Here is a 24,576-nt window from a genome sequence, read left to right as displayed (position 1 = left end):
TCTACATAATTCATCAATCATCAAAGTCTGACATTGCAGCTCAGAGAAAACTCAAAAGTGGTTGACTGGGAGTTAAAAGTTGGAGTTTCCCTTAATTAATCCAATCTAGTGTTACTCCAAAGAAAAGAGTGAACCTTTTTACGCTTGAGGGTGACCAGACACAGTAAACAAAGGACCAGCCCTTTTCTTCTGGTGCACACTGGTCTGACATATTTAGATCAAACATTTCTCTCTAACTTTGCTCTCTTAATTTAATTTTCATTGTCCCGTTTGAGAAATATTACAAAAGTAATAGTAACCTCCCTCTCTGGTTTACCTTGTAATTCATTCCCATTACTTGGACTTGAATTTAAACACACATAATATACATCTCATGGCGTCATGGTTGCGGTGCCACAAAACCACCAGGTTCAGTGAGTTATTTCAGACATTGGCTCCTAATCCCACTAGTTTATTGTTTAATTTATGTAGACAATAATTACAGTTTATAATCACAATACATAGTATCAACTTATATGACATTCAAGTCAACCCTGTCTTTTTTTACGATAAATCATCTCTTTGTAGAAATCTATAAGAAATGTATGAAATTAAAGAAGACATATTTACATAAAAAAATACATGTCAGCTCTGATTTCTTGCTACTGAAAGACAAAAAAAAAGATTCTTCTCTGTACTTTCAAGTACAGTGATGTATTGTATTTTCATACAGTGTGTTCATTCTGTTCGTTGTGCAGGTGTTCTGGCATTGTATGGCCGTGCTGCCTGAAGAGAAGTGGCAGAACCTGCTGAGTTGCAACATTGCTTCTCGTGCATCACTTGTGCCTCTGCAGAGAGATGGGGGAGTTTCAGGTCTCTCGTCTGTCTCGTCTGATTGTTCCACGCATGTCCTCATAAACATCATTGTTGGGGACGCGGCGCGGTTTCTTTGTGGTAATCTGGTAACAACAGAGAACGATGTCAACATGTCACACGCACGGCTAGAACACAATAAGTAGGAGGATTGTTATCCTGTGTTTTTGCAACTGGTCTTTACTGGGGCATCTTTCTTGGATGCTTTGCAACATGATGTTATAAAAAAAGTGACATTTTTAAGTGACACAACATTGTATAACAGATATTATCAACAGTGGTTCACTTCAACTTCTGTATATATGTACTTGAGATGGGTCTTGGTCTCGAGATGCCTTTTTCATACAAAGAGGTCTCAAGGTTTTATTTCAAGAGGGGTCACGACCACGACTATACTATATATATATACTACAATATATACAAATACATACTGTATGTACACACACATATGTACAAACAGAATCATTCAGATTTAACATTTTTCTCTGACTTACGTTGCTGTCATGCTGCTACTATTATATGGTCTTAAAGTGACACTAACAATAAACCTCTGTTTCAAACTGAAAGAGTAAATTCAACACATAAATGTACTATGAGTACTTTTTAGATTTACAGGAAACATGGAAACAGCCCCAGAGATTCCACCAGGGCTTTGTGAGTCATAGCCAAACACATTTAAATGAAGAAACACACACACACACACACACACACACACACACACACACACACACACACACACACACACACACACACACACACACACACACACACACACACACACACACACACACACACACACACAGACACACAGACTTAAACACATGGGTACCTTGAGGATGAGCCATATGAGGATGCATATGGTAATGACCAACAGAGCAGCCCCACAGATCACAACAGCCACCATGATCAGGTTGACGTCACACTGCTGCTCCTCCGCTGTGTCTGTCGCTGTGTCTGTCGTCCAGAGACAGAGTGTTAAACTGAGACTCCATTGTGAATGCTTTCCTCATCTTTACCACCATAATGTTAAATTGTCTATGGCATCTGCATTTTTGGGGATATTTATTTTGCATATTGCTTATGCGACTTTCCATTTTGGTAAAATTAGAAATTCTCCACTTTTATATAAAAAGGATGAAGCTTCTGTACCAGTTTCTACTGATCATGTGAGTCTTTTATTTACCTTTTATCGTGAACAGAAAACATATGAAATAAGTAAGTTTAGTATGTATCAGACACTTGAAGGCACTATGAAACCCCTGGCTTTAGTTCCTGGACTGGATATAATCGTCTGTAAATGAATGTTTTCCTGTCACCTCTGAATAAGTAACATCAGCTTACTATTACAACGCGTTGTTGGACTATGTTGTAATGTCCATGTCGCCCTTCTATATATTCTATATTTCGTCAGTATACATAAATTGAGAGGCTCACCTGTCACCACCAGGAGCACAGACCCCAGGCCTCTCCTGTCTACGGCTTGTGCTGACTTCGGGTCAAACTTCGAGTACATGCAATAGTAGGGTCCCGTGTCTTCAGTGGTCAAGTTCTTGATGAGGATGGTTATGTTGGGGAAATCTCCATGCAACTGAAGTCTTCCCTGGAATTTTGTGGAGATGGTTTTTTTTCCCGGGGTGCCATCTGTGAAATAGATTTGGTCATTACTGAGACCCTTCTCCAGACGCAGGTACTCTTGGTCCTTTGCATCAGGTCTGCACTGGATGGTGACGGCTTCTCCAACGTCCTTCCATAGCACTCCACTGCTCCCTACATAGACAGACATGACATCTGAGAAAGCTTCACACATGCGTTTTATTCTTTTTCATACATGTAATCGTCTCACCTGGGCCACTCAGGGCTGTGCAGGAGAGACAAAGGATGGTCATGAGCTTTAAATAGACAGCCGACATGCTGAGAGCGACTGTCACACAGCGCTTCACTTCACGTCTAACTCTTCAGTCGGAAATTTGAATCTTTTTTCACCCACGCCACCAAATGTGGCTACGAGCACGTGACCTACATCAAGGTGTGTGGAGTGGGCGAGAAAGTGATGACGTGATCATCAGTATCTCTGATGAAGCAGTGCTCATACCGGAAGTGTAGATTAACACTTGACTGTTTTAAGCATGAGGCAAGATGTTATCATTTCGTGGTATGTTTTGAGAGAATGCACTAGTGCATTTGCAGTGTTAGTAGAAGAAGATCAAACACCTCACAGTGCTTGAAGCCCATTTGGATCAGATTAAGTTCTACGGTAAAAAGAAGAGGTTTTAATTATTACTAAGCTAAATGTCACAATAGTTAAACTCTTTAAACAGCTGATGAACTAAACTGTACAATATGCTGCATGTTTTAAAGATGAATATATTCTGAGTAGATCACATACAGACTGCAATGAATATGATGACAGCTAATGGCATGTTTCATATAAAGAAAGAGAAACCACCTCACTGGCTCAGAAAACATTTGTGTAAAAGGGGTCGGTCAAATTCAACGTAGACAGAGACAAAATAAAAAATGACAATCGTAATCCCAGAGATGCAAAAGCTTTATGAGCTCTAAGACACTACACATGTGAGGAGTCGTGCTTGGGCCACCCAGGGCTGTGCAGGAAAGACAAAGGAAGTGCTTCTGCACTATACTTTTGCTCTGGTTTATGCTCTTAGATGCTTGTGTAAGAAAGGAGATGCACTTATGACTTCTGGTGACTAGTAGTTCTCTTGAATACCTATGTTGAATACACTTATTGTAAGTCGCTTTGGATAAAAGCGTCTGCTAAATGACTGTAATGTAATGTAATGTAATGTAATGTAATGTAATGTAATGGTTATGAGCTTCAACCAGACGACAGCTGTGCTGACATTGACTGCATAGAAGGAATCACATGAAATATAAAGGCTTAAAAGGAAGTGTTAGAATTTTTTTGACCTAAAGTCTACCAACAACATGCAAAACTTGTGTGTGAGAATAAGATAACTACTTATCTAATCTGAACTACAATAATAATACCCACACATAGCATGAAACAGTTTATCACAGAGACAAAAACAGATTATTTGTCTCCCTCAGAGGTCACATAACTCATACTTACTGTTAAGCTGAACATTAGACTGTTCGTCATAAAATCTCCCTAAAGCATCAGACACAATGTTTCTGAGAGCTTGTCAATGCATATTCTTCACTGAAAGAAGGTCAAAAGTTGAGTGTTTACTGTGGTAGAGGGTGGAAGGCCTTTGTTTCACAGTGTTTGCGTTGCCCTCTAGTGGCCGAAGTGTTAACCATTCAAATAAAATATAGTTTGATGCTAAAACTCCTGTTTTTTAAATAATGAATGACAATACAGTAAAAGATTGTAAAAATATAAAATATGTTTTCATAAGAGAGGTTAGAATTGTTGACATATACTGTATTTTACTAAACACTTGAAATGTCTTTGTAATGTCTTACAAACCATTTAATAAGGTGCTTCTTAATGCTAAATATGGGGGCTAAAGTAAAGTGTTACTGATATGTGATATGGATATAATCATACAGAGACAGTAAAAAACTAAAAACAGTGAATGTTGAGATTTCAGATCTACAGTCTACGAGGATAAACACCTCACTGGATCTTTAAGTTTGACATAAAACAACACTCGGTTATATGAAGACAAGATTTAAGGGGTTGTTTTGGAAAACAAATGGAATAAAAGAATAAAACATTGTCTGTCTATCCCCATGCTCATTTATTTGCTGAGATTTCTGCATTCACCCCAATACAATGGAGATTAATGGAATTTGCATTTAACGATTGTCCTGTTCACGCTTCATTAATAAAAAATAATAAGAATAATAAAAGGACAAAGAACATTTTATGAGCATGGATGCAATCTTGCAGTTAGAATCTCCACACATGAGCCTCCTTGTAAATCAGAATTCTGAAATTCATTAAAAATGATATGATGAGACAATCTCTCAATTACTTATGTAGAATCTTTTTTTTTTTGCACTAAAATGAAATAGCGTCCCTCATATTCAGGACACAGTGAAATCACAGTAATGCTCCTTTCTGCTCTCCAGGTTTCTACGGTCATATGAGATGCTGACCCGTCTAGTTTGGAGCAGAAATGACCTAAACAAAAAGCCATTAAGATGTCACTGTCCTGAGAGAATTGTAAACATCAACATCAATTACATCAATAAAAGGCTTCCCCCCCACCTGCTCTTTGTGCCTCCCCTGGGACGGATCCAAAAAGGTCCCCGTCCATCCCCCTGCTCCAGTCTCATCCGGTTAAAGAGAGACAACGTGAGCCGGAGCAGACATCCCAAGGAGGGCTTTTTTTTTTTGCTCCCATTCGTCGCTATGGTAACGGCCCTGTCCATTTGCCAACCAGTGCTTCCTGTTTCTGGTTTCTGGTGGGAGGAAGGCGTTATATCTTTCAGGAGGCTCTGTTTGTGGTCACAGAGAGGACAGATTGCTTCTTTATATAACAACATAATCACGTAGAGGAGGAAGGCTGTCTCCAGAGCTGGTCTCCGTGGAGAGTGTCTTTCCTCCTGCAATTATCTAGATTGCTGAGTCAGTGCATTGTGCCTGAATGGGATTATTGATCTGCTGATTGCTTGCTATGTCACTCAGAGATGACTCACCTCATTTCCACCCACTCATATCCTCTTCCTCTCCAGAGGAACACACGCGGCCTCATCTGGAGTGCACATGGTGAGCTGGTCCTGTCAATACATCCAAGCTGCAAATGAGCACGGGTGCTTGAACGCATTAATCACAGACATCGGTTTAATAACAGCATATGGCTGCGGGGGAGGAAAATGGTAATCTCCCGTCTCTATAGAAAGATAAGTAGGATGATCATGGGGGATAGACTTATGGTCTGTTTCTAATGTGGGTTTTACTGATTAGCTGTTGACCTGGACAAAAGAGCAAACCGCAGGGTGCCATTTGTGTGCTACAGAGGAAAAAAAGAATAGGTGGGTGTTATGTACAAAAGAAAAAATCAGCAGAAATCCATTCTGACTCTGTCTTTAGGTATTCTAAAAGGAACAGCACTTACCAAAGAACAAGCCTTCATTGACGGAACTCAGACATCCTGGCGTGCCTCCAGGACAGGAAGTTCTTTTCTTGATCTGAAGTGACCTCTGCATGCCGTTCAAAGCAGATGAGGGCTTAAACACACCGCTGTGCCACAGCACTCTGCACAGACTGCTCAGGGTCTGTCAGGGAAGGAGGGAGAGAGAAGAGGCCACTGTTCCAGACAATATGGAGCATGCAAAAGTAGTGGAAGGCCCAGGATGAAGACTTGCAGAAGAAAAACTGTCAAACTAGCTGTTATTCCCTGTTATGTCTAAAGAGTGTGTTATTACTGCTAAGAGGTCCTCCAGCTTCACAGTAAGAGGCTTACAGAGTCAACATGAATAATCAGAAGTGATCTTTTTGTATTGAAAGCCTCTTTTTTTGCAACAAGAACTGACGGATAGCTAAGTGCATCTTTCCATCTCAGTTGGTTTATAGTTCACTAGTTCAAGGACTCATCTGAGGCACTGAACATATACGATCCCCCTCGTCTCTGCTACTCTGCTTCCACGCTGTTATTAGTCATAAGATAAATATGTAGGGACTTCTGGCATCAGCATGGCTGTAACAGCTGAAGGAGTTATGTGCATAAATACACCAAGTATAGATGACTGTATCTCACAATGCCAACAGAACTACTGTCTTCCTCAGATGCAATCGTTTGAATTGCAATTTTTAATAGTGAATAAGTCCCATAATTGGATAGAAAATAAGGAAAACAAATTGGATTTCTTACTTGTTTCTCAAAAAGGGATGCAGAAAACAAGTTGTCAGGATTCACCACTATTTGTGTAGCTTTCCATTCCAAGATACATTCTAAAATAACATACAAGTACGCTCTCTAAATATGTGAGAATATGAAAAGAATAAAAAGAAAAGAATAATGCATGTACTGCATCCAAATAAACTCAAGCATTTCCAAATAAAGCCATCTTTGAGGAGTGCTGTAACATTTCATCTTGCATGAATCACTTCAACTTTTTGAATCCTACTCAACAATACGAGCCGCCTCTCTTAAATGAGACGGACTGCAGAGAGCCAAATATCCAGCGTGTGATGTCATGAAGAGACATGCAGTTTACTCCTCTGGCAGCACTGGGAGGAGGCTTTTGTGATTACTTCTGCTGGGCAGATCTCCAGCTACAGAGCCTGTCTCTGCTCTCCACCGCCTCAGTCTGCAGTCTTCATCCAACTCTACTAAATAATATCCAGCTCTGTGTTTAACTATTAATACACAGGAACATTTAACATTTTTTTGTAACTTTATGTGCCTTTATCTAAATGTTTTATGTAGAAAATGAAATCAAATATTCCTGTTTTACTATTGAATGAAAAAAGGAGAAGTCAGCCACAGCAAATTCATATCAATCTTTATTGTATTTAGAAATCCACGCATCAAATCTTTTTTATTATTTTTTTCCTTTACCATTTACAACAGGGAAGAATGGGGGACAAGCTAAACGTCATGCCTTTCCCAGCAGGCGAGATGCACTACAGGATGGGCTGAAATGGAAGAGGGGGGAGAGAGACAGAGACAGAGAGAGAGAGAGAGAGAGAGAGAGAGAGAGAGAGAGAGAGAGAGAGAGAGAGAGAGAGAGAGAGAGAGAGAGAGAGAGAGAGAGAGAGAGAGAGAGAGAGAGATACATAAAGTGCTTTTGTCAACAGTTTTCTTATTTTAATAGAAAAAAGGATCAAAACAAAAGGTTTAAGGGTGGAAGGGAGAGGACACAAGGGGTCCATGGACGTGACGGCGGTGAGTGCATGTGAAGCAGGAGAGAAGGTGACAAGTCTGATGAGGAGGAAGAGAGTGATGGGGGTATTTATCTTTTAAAAAATAAAAAAGCGTTCCAATGAAAAAAACAAACAAAAAAACAAGTGGTCTCAACCCAGGATGAGGCTGGACTTTCCACCAGGTGGGTTTCTTCGGCCGCCGGCGGCAGCGTTGGCATCTCCCGACGGGGCGGAGGGCTGTGTCGTCTCCTTCAGCTGCTCTTGCTCCTCCTGCTGCTCCACCTCCACACCGTCAGGATACTCTGCAGGTGTAGTGAAGAGAAAGAGACGCATGACAATGTTTATCTGGTAAAACAAACTGCTCCGCCCTACAAAGGCAGAGAGCGTTCATCACAGGAGAGCTGAGCTTCAGAGAGAGTTTGAGAGGAAACATTTGTAGAACGTGTTTTAGGTTTCTTTCAGATTATAGATGAAACCTTTATACTGCACATGAAGAGAAAACACACTACCATTTCTTAATAATGACCTTGAAATCAATATAATAACCATAAAACAATACAATACTAATAATTATAATAATATCACTAAAAGATATTAGTTCATTAAATTTGATAGAATTTCTACTACATCCAACACTTCAATTATGTGTCCGCAAAATCTAGCTGTGTGTTTGCTTTTGGTTTTAGCCTTGATATGTAGGAACTGCACATTTACAATGCAATTCTCTTTAAAATGTATATCATTTTCTATAAAAATAACATTTTATATGTTATTACAAATGTTAATAAGTCAGCCTCTGGTCTTTTGGTAGATTTTGACTTAATATATATTCACTAAAAGAGTACTTGAGTGAGTTTAGCTGCATCTGTAATGAAGTCACAGCTGTGAAGCATCGGGCTCTCGTCCTCCATCAGGGCCGGAGTTACTGTACGGTCTGCACATTCAAGAGGACTTCACAACTGCAATGTCACAAGTAAGGGCAACACTGATCTGAGAATCTAATGGACACTCAAATATTCTCAGCTTGATAACAGAGGGGGTGGTGTGGTTGCTGTGACAACGGCATTAAATCATATTTTAGAAGATTGGTGCAGGAGAGTTCAGGTCTGCACAGGCAGCCTGTTCTACGTGGATCCAGAAGCTCTCCAGGCCGATGCTCGGGTTACTTTTGGTGCAGAATAGAAAACGTGTTCAAACAGAAGAACTAGGCTGGAGTTGCAGTTTGCATTAGATGATGAGTGTTTGCAAGGTGTGCCTTTCTCCACATTGTATTTAAGGGAGGATCATGCAAATAATAATAATAATAATAATAATAATAATAATAATAATAAGAGGAAACATGTTACAAAAGCCGAATATGTATTTTGCTGGATTTACTGGAGGTTTTATTTTACAAGAGCCACAAAGAAAGATGTAGTGACAGAAATAAACATGCATTTAATATAGGCTTATAAAAACTAAAGCCTGATTATTAGAAACAAAACCTTTGGAAATGAAACGAGTTTGGAAATTGTGGTTTTTGACCATCAAACTTGAAAAATGTACGTGTATTTTGTGCTTCTTTGATTTGTCTTATTATATCACTTTGTATCCATTTGTTTATTGCCTGCTATTACTTATTAGAAATATGCTAAAAATAGAAATAGCATCGTTCTACGAGTAATATGTTTTCTGAGATGGAGTTGAATTTCGGCCAATCTAAATATTCAGGATCAAGATCACGACCTCATCATGTCTTTCCTGTGCTTAGTGACATTGACCAATAAGCTCCCCTTCACCTTCAGTGTGCGTGTAGTGAGCGGATGTCTTATTAATCAGACGCACACAGATTGCGGCTCGTTGAAAAACAGCTGCACACATTTACGCCATTAAATCTGTCCGTTTGTCCGGTTCACGTTTCAAAGAAAGACGAGCTTCACTGTGTTGATAAACCGGCAGAAGTCCTTCACATCTCTGTTATAATATCTACTTCAAAAGCGCACACACATTCCAATCCCATTCAAAAACAGGGCCAGTAGGTGAGCTTTTATTCCGAAACACTTATAGAGATGTGTGGTACGACCGGCCATTATCTGAGCAGTCAGCCACTCTGGTACAAACGTGCACCTGGAGGTTAATAAAAAGCTTTTCATTCTAAGTGAAGTCTGCCATCAAAGAACAGCTGCTTGACTCCAGACCATCACGCCATCATGACAGGGAAGAACCACATCAAAGAGATCATGTGATGTTGACTTAGAAAAGGGAGTGCACTGTATCTTTAAGAAAACAAGTAATGGATGCCAGCAGCACATGGGACAGCACACATTTAGAGGCAGTGAAAGTGGAATAACCAGATCTATTACAGAGAACCATGGAGCTATTCACTGAATAATCTGAGTCATGCTCTGCTGTTTAGACATTCTAAATATCTTTATAAACAGCTCAAGAGTTACTTACCAGTATTTGCTGGTTCTTGGCCATTTTCAACCTACAATGAAAACACAAATACAAAGATATCAGATATCCTCACAGAACCAAAGTGACCTTTTTCACCTGTAAATTCAAAAATGTCTTCTTGTCTTCCTGTTTTCTGACTCATTTGACTTCTAGAGAGCGAGGGGATTATATGTTGTAACAGATAGACGTGCACCGGATCACATAACTCACAGTTGTGAGTCATGGATGGGATCAGCAGATACAGATAGTTTTTGGAGTCATCTTGTTATAACAGATGATATACAAGGCTCTGAATATTAATGCAATCCGCCCCAAAGTCAGTGTTTGCTTTTACTTTTTAATTTTCATCTATAGTGGTTATTATCATAAAACAAACTTGGCATTCGTAGTTTTATTTATGTGTTATATGCTTCTAAGAGCTAATGCTAGGATACTAAACAGGTTTGCCGTGAAGCATCTCCTTCAAACAACTGTATTCATTAATGTTTCTTGACAAAATCGACATTTTACAAGATTACATTTTAACGCATCACGATAACTTAATAATTAACATTTGCCCAATAATCATTTTTACTGAATAGAGCATGAACGCACCATAATGCAACTGAATGGTACCTCCATACGTTAGCTGCACCGGTGCTGCCAACGGCATTAGCTCTTAGGGATTTGTTGTTCACAACTTAACATGATCAGGGATCAGCGAATAGAAAGCATTAATACCAATATCCCAATCTCATATTTTATTGAGTATTGGCTGATAAAATACCAAGATCGTTAAACTGTGTATTTAATCCACAGTTCCCATGCATGACGACCCATGAGGAGGATCCAACGGTCCGGTGCACCACCAGTAACAGACGTCCTGTTTCACCGTCTCTTAATAGCTCATTTAAATTGCTCAAATAGAAAATTCTACCCATGTGAGTAAGGGATGACGAGCACATTCCCAGATGGAAAATTAAACCTCCGCAGGGATTACAAATATCGATCAAACAACATCCTGGGTCTGTTTCAAATAGATGGATTAAGTCATCCATCCCCCAATGAAAGTCCCACTGGACTGTTTAGAATTATACTTAATCTATGACTGTGTGCTTTTTTTTTTCCAGGCCCAAACTAGGCTGAGGCTCTTGTTTTGGAAACAGCGGCTGTCACACTAGGTGAGCGGTACCTCTCGTCTCTGGTTCCAGACCAAGGCGGCCCCGGAGTTGTGGATGGTGATCAGTTCCGGCTCTGGGTTCTTGGGGAAGAGGAGAGGCTGCTGGCATCGCCTCAGTGGGGCTGAGGGTTCTCCGCACAGGGTTCCTGCTGCTTCCCCAGCTGGGAAGGTAAGGGAGAGAAGGAAAGAACAAAAAACACATTAAAGAGTGATAGAGTGGAATAGTCAAGTCAGATCAAGTCTATTTATTCAGCCCAATATCACAAATTTGCCTCAAAGGCCTTTACAATCTGTACAGCATGCATCACCCCCATCCTTAGAGACTCGATTCAGAGAAGAAAACTCCCCCAAAAAACATGTTAATAGGAAAACACACAACATACACTAGCTAGCAGTCTATTTTATTGGATTTCCCTCCCCCTCTTTTGGCCAATCAATTATTTTGAAGCTCGACAGGAAACACAGGAGACAAATGACAAAACATGACTCATGCTTCATACCATATGGACACTAATCCAATTATCTACAAAGCCAACCCCGGACCCCAATGCTTCCAAGCCACGAGGCCACCCTGCTCACCAAAAGATTCATCTTGTCAGATTTTCAACAAAACATCAGCTTTAGGAGGGAATTTGACTGAAATAACACGAGACAAAAATCTCTGAGAACTGACAGAAAACATCACCAAAGCCGATTGGGCAACTGCATCAGACCCAGAAACACAGTGGAACGGTTCCAGGCAGACACAACATGAAAGCCAAAAGTCACATAACCCCGTAGCGCCTGTATTCTCCTTCAGCAGGAAGAGCTTTAAAGCCCAGTGTTTGGCTCTCTGTGGGGATATAAAGCCACATAAGGTAACCCAGGGCCAGGGAGGGGACAGGCGGTCTTTGTCCTGAGGGGAACAACGGGTTGCTGGAGGAGCGTGGGAGGGGCCATTGTTGTTAATGGAGTGAAGAGAATCAGCTCTGTTGAGAGCCCCGATCGCTCAACAAGACCTCCTTCATTACTGGCTCCACAGTGCTGAGTCTGATCAATGCTCTGGACAGTAAATGGAAGAGGATTAAACCAGACTGCAGCGATGCATTATGTTGCCATCACTACAACACATATCCTTCTACTTAACCGTATAGGTCTCCTGGGTCAGAGATAGAAACGCATGCTAACGATGGCTTCACTGGACAAACAAGCTTGAAGGTAGGAACAACACCCATACTGCTGCTGGTCTCCATCTTGGCCTCCTCTCCGAGTACAGAGTGATCCTCGGGTGGCTCTTGAGCAAACCAACAGCTCTGGTATCTGAAAACCCATAAAATCCTGACAAAGAACCTGCCAAAGGCTCCGGCTCACACTATGCTTATGTAAGCATGAACATAATATCAGCACATTCATGCAGTTGAACACTTTTTTTGTGATTTGTTTCTAACCAACTTTAAGAATAAGCTTCACACACTTTAAGACCAGTTTCTCCACCTTATTTGTTAAGTTCATCACAAAAAACACTTTCTCCCTTCCTCCTAGTGGAAGATAATTTCAGATGAATTTACTCTGATTTTAAGATATCAGTTTCTGACACTATTATGAAATTTCATTGATCGAAGCATCAGAAAATACCTCTTGAATAAATGTCTTGTCTTTCCAGAAGTAATGTCCTTGTCACTCCATCAACATATCTTGGCGTGAACAGTTTTTTTTTTTTTTTTATTGGAAAATACTTTTTAAAGAAGCAATAGTCCCTATGAAAACTGTTCATTCTTTATTGTTCCCTAAAGTGGTTTCTTTGTGCTTTCACAGTTCATGACACTCAGACACAGAGTATCAACAAACGAGAACATCAGCACAAGTCTCTTACAGTGCCCAGGCTGTTTGAGGCAGAAGTGCCTGAATGCTTTTTGGCAGAATAGTTGTCTATATCTGCAGCCAGAGGGGAGAAGGATGAAGCACGGGGTGAGGGTGGCGGCAGGTGTCGTGTGCTACGTTAGCGCTCTGTGAGTTGTGGTCGTTGAGGGGCTGGCAGGTTTGGAGTGGAGGCCAAACTATTTAGAAGATATGTTGGTGAAATTCAGGAGCTTGTTCCTATCAATGAGGGGGAGCATGGTGAAAAATAAAGGTGGATGGATTCAACGTGAGGTCTACAGATTATAGAGGGATTCTGAGGCAGCAAATAGATAGTTTTTATTCTGAATGACCACCATCTACAATATAAACTCTACTTACAGTCTATTGAGGTCTTCAATGATCATGAAAATCAGCCATCAGGTCTTCCAGGTGGCTTTAAGATGAGTACTACTTAAAATGCAACATCTCTACATTGAAACCATGGTGGGACCTTTCGTAGGAATCCTTACATCTACATACGTTTCCTTTAACTCCAATTCCAGAAAATGGCAAAAATGCAAAGAAGCATCTTCTAAGACTAACAGCTATACAAAGGGTGAAGCGTGGATACGTACTGCAGGACAGCATTCATACTGAAGAAGGATCTACTCAGGATGGCCTGTTCGTCTGTTCTAGGAGTTCACAGGCAGGCCAGACAGATAACACAATGCCTATAAAACCTGGTATGGTAATAAATCGTCCTCATTCAGGCAGAAACAATTATCCTCATCCAGTTGTATCCGTTAAAAAAAATGGGAAAACTATGAGAAGGCTCCCCTGAACTTGACCTAGACCCAAGTGAAACAATGCGAGCAGGAAGAGGTTGTAACTGTCAGCAGCTGCCGTCCATAAAGGTCAGAGGCTGAACTAATGATTTTAGGGTAAATTCTTCACTGTCCACACATCCAGAAAACATGATATACCACGTTAACTGATTCCCACAGAGTGACCAGTGTGAAGACATGTGATCACTGGCTTGTGAGTAACTTCACGGCCTTGAGCAGAAATGGAATCGTACTGCTGTGGGGGTGGATTCTTCCTCTTTATGCACACCGACTATATCCTTAATTACAAGCAGGAAGGATAATGCATATTTAAGAAGAGAATGAATTATGTTTGGCTAAAGCTTTACCTGGATAATTATCAATATACTGGCAGGCACAATAATGTCAGACTACAGTCATTTTTCATTCTAGCCTCATTGGCTGTAGGGACCTCGACACTTTATACGTCTCTTCAAGAAGTACTACCCTGAGCCTTCCGCTTAGCACTTATTGTATTTGTAGTAATTTGCCTCTGCACTATACTTTTGCTCTGGTTTATGCTTTTAGATGCTTGTTTAAGAAAGGAGATGCACTTATGACTTCTGGTGACTAGTAGTTCTCTTGAATACCTATGTTGAATACACTTATTGTGAGTCGCTTTGGATAAAAGCGTCTGCTAAATGACTGTAATGTAATGTAATGTAATGTTAAATTGCCACTCACAGGTTTCCTATTACCTACTGCCTCTCCTCATGTACCCAAAGTGAAACGTCCCTTGTGTAAATACAAGGCCACACATTTCACCATTTGACACATTTTTTAAACTGACCCATTTCTTTCCGTTGAGGGCTGATCCTCATCCCCATCTAACAAATGCCTAGCTTCAAATTACCCTTATCCCAGTACTCCAGGGCTGTTCTTTCTGACAACCTAAATGGAAAAATACTTAATAACACTCTAGTTGTCTCTTTTCCACACTCAACTTAGAAGAATCAAGTCCATGTGGCTTTATGCTTACTTACAGCTTCTGGTAGTTCTGTCTAATTTTAGCAGATTAAACTGCACAGACATTTTTTCTTATACGCCCTCCCTGGTGCAGAACTCCAACAGCTGTTATTGTTATCTTGTAAATCTAAACCCTATTGTTTCAGTGCTTTGGCATAGTCACATGGAAAGTGAGTAAAGATAGGGTTAAAGGGATGTTAGATTGAGTTACTGGGTGGATTGTTCCTCCGATGAGCATGGAGGTCTTCAGGCTCTGCAAAGATGCTGGAGGCCATCTTGTCCTTGCGGGGAGTCGAGTTGTCGTCTGTGCCGAAGGAAATGCTGGAGGTCCCGCCGGGCGGCCGTAGCACCCTGAGAAGCAACAATGATGATTATAATATGATTTGATTGACACTGTTCTACCATCCCCTAGTATTTAGGCCAAACTAAAACACAAGGCCTTCATGTCACATGCCGCTGATCAGCTGCACAGGGCAACAAAAAAAAAGAAAATCAATAGTCAAATATAACATCAGGGTGCCTAAAGCTAGTTGCAGCCTTCTCGCTACTCCACCCTAACCCTTTAATAAACATACCACACACACAAAACACACACAGGCCACCAGCAAGGTCTCGCTCTCTAAGCCCCGGCTGTCAGCCTGTCAGACAGACAATCTCTGCCCCGCAGCTGACTCCAGTCACATACAATCAAAGAGTGTATCGCTGGCTGGCCGCTGCCTCTCCTCACTGCAGATTCCTTTGCAGTGACACACGAGGGGTTTGGCTCAGTTCCTGGCAGCTTTGTAATTTCATTATTAAATGAGCCTCTTTCTGGGTCAACTTTACACGATGGAGGTGAAAAGTCTGATGTGCACGGCTAATATAGGTCAGCTAATAAATAGGCTGTTCTAGAACAATATAGAAATGCTGCATGGAGACCAGTTCATGGTAAACAAAGCTCACTCTCCACCGACATTCCTACCAGCACAAGCTGAACAAAAGGGAGCCGATAATGAGTCGGGAAACCGCTTTTTCCTCAGTGTGCTGAAGGACAGTTGGGGCTGGACGACAGAATCTGGTGTCTGCAGAGCCCCTGCTTGACCCCTCCCTCTTTTTCCAGCAAACTCTCCCCTCCTCAGAGTCCCTGAAGCCACCAGCTGACACACCGAGCAGCTGTCCGAGGGCCAGGCGGGCAGATGGGAGTCCAAAAAAACAACTCAGGCTCTCAAAGCAAAAAACTACAAAGAAAGCCACTGCATTGCTGTGAATTTCCTTAATCAATTCTTGTATACACACTCGTGCTCGTCACCCTTGGCTGTGACAGTAATGCCTAAACCAGACTTCACCTCCTGGCCAGAGAGGATGAGCTCATGCTTTCCACACGGATTGCGATGGGGGGAAAAGCTTTTAGCTGCCTGGCAGCAGACCCCACCCTAGAATGAAACTGCAAATAATATCAGGGAAATGGCATTAATGTTAGAAAGCTGGAAGGCCGCTTCAGGCCGGAGGAGCTAGGGCAGACAGAGATGAGCCTAAGAGCCTAAGATGGCATGATAAGGAAGGGTGGGAGGCTTTGATGGCCTAATAAGATCTGAGCTTAACTCTGCTCAAGGATCCTTTGGTCGCATCAGAAATGACCAGCAGATCTTTAAAAAAAGATCTTAAAAAAAAGGAGCAAAAGCTAAGAGCTGAGGGAAGATTTGCAGGCTTAGCTGGCGCAAAGCCCCCACCCAAAGGCCCCAAAGCCCCCACCCAAAGGCCCCAAAGGCCCCCACCCAAAGGCCCCAAAGGCCCCCACCCAAAGGCCCCGCATCACCCGAAAACAGCATGCGACTTCAGAACGCTTAATGACGGGCCGAGATTTAACACACTCACTAAGCAAACAGCCTTATAATAGAACAAACAGCCTTATAATAGAACAAACAGCCTTATAATACAATAAACAGCCTTATAATAGAATAAACAGCCTTATAATAAAGCAAACAGCCTTATAATAAAGAACAAACAGCCTTATAATAGGACAAACAGCCTTATAATAGGAAAAACAGCCTTATAATGGAAGAAACAGCCTTATAATAGAAGAAACAGCCTTATAATAAAGCAAACAGCCTTATAATAAAGCAAACAGCCTTATAATAAAGAAACAGCCTTATAATAAAGCAAACAGCCTTATAATAGAAGAAACAGCCTTATAATAAAGCAAACAGCCTTATAATAAAGCAAACAGCCTTATAATAAAAGAAACAGCCTTATAATAAACCAGTTCTCCATATCTGACTTATATGGGCGGAATCACGAGCCTTTATTAAAGAGACAGCCGTGAAAATGAAAGCTTTCTCTGCAGAGGAGCATGAACGCATCATCAGTGACACACACACACACACACACACACACACACACACACACACACACACACACACACACACACACACACACACACACACACAGTCAGTCTATTAACACTACTCATACAGAGGATACAAGTCTTTCCTAACTTCCATTCTTCCTCCACAGTCATCTCCATGTGCTGGTGACTGTGCGGCCTCTCTCTCTCTCTCTCTCTCTCTCTCTCTCTATGTCTCTCTCTCTCTCTCTCTCTCTCTCTCTCTGACGCTACATTGTTGCTCTCTCTCTCTCTCTGTGACGCTACATTGTATCTTATTGGCTTTTTGATGCATAGTTACTGCCCAGAGCCCAGAGACACACCACACACCACATACCAGATACCTGATGCCTGATATCTGACCCTATGTGGTGCTCAGCCACCAGATTAACTTCATTAACTATGTGACAGACGTCTAAACCCGTCCTCCAGGCTGCAGGAGGAGCAGGAGGAGCAGGAGGAGGAGCAGAGGAGCAGAGGAGTCTGAGCTATGGAGGAAGGCTCGGCCGCATCCCACTTCTTTTGTTCCCTTCAGATCCCTTTGCATTGCTTTACCTGGAGCTGCTTTTAGACCCGGGCTCCATCCCTTTGTAGGTGGTTGTCGTCGTCATCTTGATGCAGGTACTTCAACCAAATAGTCACTGAGAGAAAAAACAAGTAAAAACACCCACACAGGCCTCCTCCTTCCCCGCAGAGCTGCGACGGGATGTAGACTCCACCCGACACTGAAGAACGCACAGCCGAGACCAGAGCCGTCGGTTCTGCAGGGCCAGCCCACTAAGGCCCAGCCCACAGGCGTTCAGCCACTCTGATTGGACAGGAGGTCACAGAGCTGCTCTCTGATTGGACAGAAGGTCACAGAGCTGCTCTCTGATTGGGTAGAAGGTCACAGAGCTGCTCTCTGATTGGACAGAAGGTCACAGAGCTGCTCTCTTGTTGGTGGCTGGTCTCTGCATCATGGCAGCAGAGCCCACATCCCTGAAGGCCTTTCTGCCCACTGCTATCTGATCTATTCACATTGATCATGAACATCTATCATCATTCTATCTTTATTTTGTTGTATAGTATGTGTATTTATTGTCTGTGTAGTTGTATAGTATGTGTATTTATTGTCTTGTCTGTGTATGTTGTCTGTGTAGTTGTATAGTATGTGTATTTATTGTCTGTGTAGTTGTATAGTATGTATTGTCTGTGTAGTTGTATAGTATGTGTATTTATTGTCTGTGTAGTTGTATAGTATGTGTATGTCTGTGTATTTATTGTCTGTGTAGTTGTATAGTATGTGTATTTATTGTCTGTGTAGTTGTATAGTATGTGTATTTATTGTCTGTGTAGTTGTATAGTATGTGTATTTATTGTCTGTGTAGTTGTATAGTATGTGTATTTATTGTCTGTGTCTGTGTAGTTGAGCTGCTGCAACACTTGAATTTCCCCATGGGGATCAATAAAGGAATATAATAATAATAATCTACCACATTGGAAAGCCAATTCAAAAAGACAATAGCTTTATTTAAACAAGCATCTTAATAGACAATACAGATGTTTATTAAAGGGGAGACACCCCCGGGTGACTAAGGTAAAATGTTTAACTAATATATATCATTGTGAAACTTCCCTAGTTAATGATTTATATTAAGGCAATCATTTATTTGTATCACAAGTTTTCTGGAAAATTATTATAAATATGCAAATGAGGCATTATCTTAATAAATATGTGCTACTTTGCATACATTTCCAGAACAGAAGTCTGAACATTGAATAAAGTGAGGTTCAAAATTCTTGTTTCATTTTGTTGACATGTTAGAGTCAAAGGTCTTAACAGAGGGACATGTTTATATCTCTTCATTCTATAAATCAGAAAATACTGTCAACAGCCATAAAAAACAAACCAATTTTCACCATGTATTTAGGAATAAAATGTTCTATAAATCAGGCTATGAATGATTTATAAACAAACCGCTCTTTAGGAAACTTTCAGAAAGATAGGAATGAAAGTGGAAACTTTGGTTTATCAGAAATGCTAACACTTTATGAGAAAAAACTAATTTTAAGAAAACTGCCTTTAAAGACATGTATTGTAAAATGTCATACATTTTAAAGACAAAACAGGTGAAAAGGGTAAAACCTTTTTCTGACTTTTCATTTTTAAAGATGCAAATGAGACATTATATATTTCTAACTTATCATGAATTTAGCAAAAATCACATATAAACAAAGTAAAGTCAAATAAACACCTAAATGTGTTTTTGGGGATGTTTTGTTTACACTAGTCTGAAATAAGACTCGTTATGGAGATCAGAATTGTATTTAATTTATCGTAGCATTACATAAAATGTTTTTCCCGGGTTCTCTTTCCTTAACTGAGACATCACTTCCCAAAATATGAAGCTTGGCCGATTAATAAAACATTTCTTTACACGTCCACTACTATATAAAAATGTATAAAATTCAAATATTTTTTCTGAAGATAACAGAAACCAAATGACAATGCAGCCCCATTACCAAACAGGACATACTGTTCTCTAAGGGATCAAATACAGTTTAAGAACAGATTTACACCAAACCGAGACCAACAACATGTGTTCAGTAAAGTCTGTTAATGAATTCTCCTGTCCTATCTGTCTGCAACCCTTCAAGAAGAAGTCCTCAACATCTACCACAATACAGCCTGAACAAACAAAACCTGGGTGTGGTTTATGTAAAAAAAACAAAAAACTGAAAAGTAACAAGGGCCAGAATGAAAATACTATACAGCAGATGTGTGTAGTGCAGAGAAAGGAAAACTTCTTCTGCATGGAAATCTTCAGAGACAAGAGGCCACTGTCGATCAGGGGCCGGGAAGGTCGGTTGTGTTCAGGAGGAAAACGGTGAAGATTAAAAGAGGCCTCCAGTCTGCTGTTGAAACACATCGATCGTATCTTCATCTTCCATTTCCAACTGTTAAGTCAAAGAAAAAGTTATATAAACACGTGTCACATGACTTTGATAAGCCTGAAGTTCTGTGCAATCTCTTTGCTACGTTTCACACCCAGCTGGTCTGCATTTTGTTTAATTTTGCTAGATGAATTGGCTTTATTTGGCAAAAATTGTAAAGCGAGAGGAGATAAATTGTGTTTATAGAAGAGAAGGGATGTGCTCCTGTGTCAAGATGTTGCAGTTACATGTATTGAGCCTCAGGGCTGAGATTGAGCTCTTTTCAAGCTTTAGTTTGTTGTTTGCACAGGAAAAATGGCACCATGGAGGCCAAGTAAACAGTACAACAATAAAATGCCATAACATGCAAGTTGTGTGTACTTCAGCCATTTATTGCAGCAAGTCAGTTGGCATCTGTTTAAGGTGTCATATACTATCATATAGAACTTTATTTCCATAGCGTTTTTAATATTGCAGAGGGTAAAAAAGGAATATAAAATATCCAGATCACCAGTTTGAGCTTCCCCATGAAAGGGCATAAAGAAGAATGTCTTAAAGATGCAATGCACATGTGGAGGTGCATGAAGCCTGTTTGAGCTCACTGTGTATGTGTTGATTCAAGCAGTTTGTTTTGGGTAAGAACTTACAGTCTACAAGCTTCACTCTTACCTGTGATGGCGTGTCCGTCTCATTTACTGGCTGTCCGTCAAATCTGAACCTGATTTGCCTCATTGACAGTCCCTGGAGAGACAAACACATGAAACCATTGTTGTAAATTAAAAACTCATAATTCCCATTCCTTTTCATAAATTGTTAAAAATGGGTCAGGTGACTTTGACCACCTCTTTGAACACTACACAGCCTAACAAAGGGAATTAAGGATGGTTCTATATTTGATACATGAGAGCAACATTTTCCAAAGATTGTTCTAACCAATGTCTCAAAATGTGTTCTGGGGAAGTGTAGCGAGTGAAGTTCACTCTCTAACAACGATGAACTCACTGTTCCATTCCATTGTATTAAGTTTTAAGGCAAAATAAAAATATTGCTATAAAATACAAATAAAGGAATAAAGAAAAACATCTGCTTCTCACTGTAGTTTAAAAAAAAAAGAGCTGCATGACAACCATATCTCTGTTCCTGCAGGGTAAGGAACAGAAAACATCAAGAGAGTTAGACCTCATTTGACCTTCAAATACAAAACAATATCAAATGATGCGTTTTTATTGGACATTCTCTTAACTGATAAAGATACTTCAGAATGTAAAAATGTTATCAAACCTCAGAATGGTTTTGTAGCCATGCAATCACAGTTACAATCAAGAGTACAGTACAATTGACAACAAACTGGCTCTCATCCCAGCGTTACTGTCAATTACAATAAGTCAACATTCCTGCATCCCATTATACAAGTAGGATGGCAAAGGACAACTTCTGAAGTCATTCAGCTCATAACTGTTGATGTTAAAGATTAAACATCTTTTATGATGAACATGTGGAGTCGCAGAGAGACGGGTAGATCAGGAGGTTTTGGTTTTTGAGGGGGCGAGAGAGGGTTAAGCTGTGTTCAGATATTTAGTGATTTGCATCGATTCTGTAGCCAGGACTGTATGTCATAGAGCAGAACTGGATTATGGCCAATAAACCATGAACAATACTTCTTTGAGGAAAATATGAACATGATGAATAACTCTTCTGGCTTGTGTTTAAGTTCGACCTTTTAGCAGACTGCTGTATGTCACTACTCTAGAAGATTCATTTCTATTGTTGGGGTTAAAGTATGGAACAATTCTAATAATCTAATATAAATGTCAGAATGTGAAACTCTTTTTTGGTTTTCAAAAGGACTGTTTATAAATATTTTTGAGGGTTACAAGTCTGAATGAAATATATATATATATATATTTATTTTATATATATATATATATTTTCTTTTTTAGATATTTTGTTTTCTTGAGGGAATGTAGGATAGGCATATATAAGCTTAATGCTTCTGTCTTTCCAGTTATATTGTATACTATATTATATATAGGCTGTATACATTGTATTGTGTGTGATGACTGAATAAAAACACTAACTAAGTAACTAACTCTTGAAAAAAAAAAAAAAAAAAAAAAAAAAAAAAAAAAAAAAAAAGATACATACTTGTAAAATGCCCACACATAACTACAGCTATTTAAAACGCTGTAAAACAAAAGCTTAAACTTCCAGTCACTAAGTGCATGAATGTAAAAACACTTAAAATAATGACACTTTTGTGTCTTCAAACAAGATTAAACATGTGCATGCTTCAAAGAGGTTTCTTTAAACCATCAAGCAATGCCAATAACTATTACCATATGATGTAAATACAGCATAGCTTAGCAACATAGCTCTTTAAGCATTGCTCCACACCGTCTACACAGTTAAGACAATAACAAGGTCTCTGCAACAGTTTGACAAAAACATTTGACTCTGATAAGCCTTTTTACTGGCAGACATTTTGACATGTCATAACAGGAAAAGCCTAATACTTTGATTAATAACTGCAGTACATCGAGGTGTGCCGGTTCTGGGCCCCGAGTATTGTGAACACTGGTGAGGCTAATAATATTCATTAAGAGACATCAGGAGGTTTGTCCAGAACCAACAAGAGGATCTTTAGGGGTCATCTACTGAACATATTCCAAAGAATGCAACCCCAGAGGCTGTATTACATGCAGTGGAGGTGCTGCACCTTTTCACTCCAATAAGATAATAAATCTATAAACGGACAGTTCCTAAACACTGCAGACAAAAACAGTCTTACAATTAAATCCAGGTAACTGTTTTCTATTTTAAACACTACATTGCTTGTTTAATTAAGTGGTGATACGAAGCTAAATATCAGAACAAGCACACAGCGGAGGGTGAATATCAAAGCTAACCTTCATTAAATACCTAAGCGGCAGTATTCATAAGTGAACACATTGGCCTCATGTTATGGAAACGTATGGTGAGATCGGTTTCTGTGGTCGAATACAATGCACTGATTCATCACCACTGGTTCAGGAAATGAACCTATGACATCATCCTGAATGTTCACAATGAATCAGCTCTGGTTGTTGTGTGCGGATGTAGAGCCACACCCACCTGTCTGTCACAGTAGGCCTTCATGAGTTTGATGAGCGGCGTGTGTCTTTTGATCTTGAACTGGACTATCGATCCATCCTGACCGGCAACCTTCAGGTTTATGTGTTCGTTGCTTTCTGTCTTCACTGATTCCTGATCGATAAAGTTAGAGAGAGCAAAAAAAACAGTAAACACAGTCACAAAGGGAACCAGAGCTGATTAATCAGTTAGAAGATCAACAAATAAATTACAAGATGGCTGACATTTGACTACAAACACTGTTCATTTCTGGGTTATAGCTTTGCAGAACTGCATGTTTCTCTCTATAGATTTTTTTTTTTTTTTTTTTCTAGAGCTTCAATCTTAGATCATCTTTGTCACAAACTTTTGTAAGTCGTTACTGTTGACATTTATAAGATGAGTTATGGATTAGTGATAAAAGATGAAGCATCAACAGTGAACAGTTTAAATGAAGAGCAACATGTCATTAAGTTAAATAGCAGTATGATTATATATATATATATATATATATATATATATATATATATATATATACACACACACATACAGTGGGTAAGGAAAGTATTCAGACCCATTTAAATTTTTCACCCTTTGTTTCATTGCAGCCATTTGCTAAAATCGCATTAATGTACACTCAGCAACCCATCTTGACAGAAAAAAAACAGAAATGTAGAAATTTTTGCAAATTTATAAAAAAAACAAAAAACTGAAATATCACATGGTCATAAGTATTCAGACCCTTTGCTCAGTATTGAGTAGAAGCAAGTTCAATCTTGGTCTCATCAGACCAGAGAATCTTATTTCTCATAGTTTGGGAGTCCTCCATGTGTTTTTTGGCAAACTCTATGCGGGCTTTCATATGTCTTGCACTGAGGAGAGGCTTCCGTCGGGCCACTCTGCCATAAAGCCCCGACTGGTGGAGGGCTGCAGTGATAGTTGACTTTGTGGAACTTTCTCCCATCTCCCTACTGCATCTCTGGAGCTCAGCCACAGTGATCTTTGGGTTCTTCTTTACCTCTCTCACCAAGGCTCTTCTCCCACGATTGCTCAGTTTGGCTGGACGGCCAGGTCTAGGAAGAGTTCTGGTCATCCCATACTTCTTCCATTTAAGGATTATGGAGGCCACTGTGCTCTTAGGAACCTTGAGTGCTGCAGAAATTCTTTTGTAACCTTGGCCAGATCTGTGCCTTGCCACAATTCTGTCTCTGAGCTCCTTGGGCAGTTCCTTCGACCTCATGATTCTCATTTGTTCTGACATGCACTGTGAGCTGTAAGGTCTTATATAGACAGGTGTGTG

The 24,576-nt window shown here is 40.1% G+C and overlaps 3 protein-coding genes across 4 annotated transcripts in view; all 3 read right to left on the bottom strand.

Moving 5' to 3' along the window:
- Positions 1 to 447: 447 nt before the first annotated feature.
- On the bottom strand, positions 448 to 2,795 carry LOC129098956 (uncharacterized). Its single transcript, XM_054608098.1, has 4 exons — positions 2,696 to 2,795; positions 2,287 to 2,619; positions 1,682 to 1,806; positions 448 to 938 (listed from the first exon to the last, which is right to left on the bottom strand). Exons 1-4 carry the CDS (start codon positions 2,760 to 2,762, stop codon positions 849 to 851), a joined length of 615 nt encoding a protein of 204 aa, XP_054464073.1. The 5' UTR covers positions 2,763 to 2,795; the 3' UTR covers positions 448 to 848.
- Positions 2,796 to 7,284: 4,489 nt separating this feature from the next.
- LOC129098189 (jupiter microtubule associated homolog 1-like) lies at positions 7,285 to 18,007 on the bottom strand. The gene is made up of 5 exons (XM_054607175.1): positions 17,811 to 18,007; positions 15,105 to 15,244; positions 11,259 to 11,407; positions 10,088 to 10,118; positions 7,285 to 7,953 (listed from the first exon to the last, which is right to left on the bottom strand). The coding sequence occupies exons 1-5, from the start codon at positions 17,864 to 17,866 to the stop codon at positions 7,802 to 7,804; spliced, it is 528 nt and encodes a 175-aa protein (XP_054463150.1). The 5' UTR covers positions 17,867 to 18,007; the 3' UTR covers positions 7,285 to 7,801.
- A 757-nt stretch (positions 18,008 to 18,764) lies between these two features.
- LOC129098820 (small ubiquitin-related modifier 2-like) overlaps positions 18,765 to 24,576 on the bottom strand; it is an 8,328-nt gene continuing 2,516 nt past the window's right edge. The window contains exons 1-4 of one of the 2 annotated variants that reach the window (XM_054607929.1): positions 24,295 to 24,458; positions 23,280 to 23,411; positions 20,838 to 20,909; positions 18,765 to 20,192 (exon numbers count right to left, since the gene is read on the bottom strand). In XM_054607929.1, coding sequence (XP_054463904.1) covers positions 20,130 to 20,192; positions 20,838 to 20,909; positions 23,280 to 23,411; positions 24,295 to 24,369 — 342 coding nt within the window. In that variant the 5' untranslated portion in view covers positions 24,370 to 24,458 and the 3' untranslated portion in view covers positions 18,765 to 20,129. Of the gene's footprint in view, positions 20,193 to 20,837; positions 20,910 to 23,279; positions 23,412 to 24,294; positions 24,459 to 24,576 lie in introns of those variants that run through there. The other variant, XM_054607930.1, reaches the window with a different exon arrangement.

This window comes from Anoplopoma fimbria, chromosome 11, assembly GCF_027596085.1.
Source record: "Anoplopoma fimbria isolate UVic2021 breed Golden Eagle Sablefish chromosome 11, Afim_UVic_2022, whole genome shotgun sequence".
Taxonomy (NCBI): domain Eukaryota; kingdom Metazoa; phylum Chordata; class Actinopteri; order Perciformes; family Anoplopomatidae; genus Anoplopoma; species Anoplopoma fimbria.
Note: the sequence above shows the minus strand (reverse complement) of the source record. Positions and strands in the feature narration are given on the sequence as shown.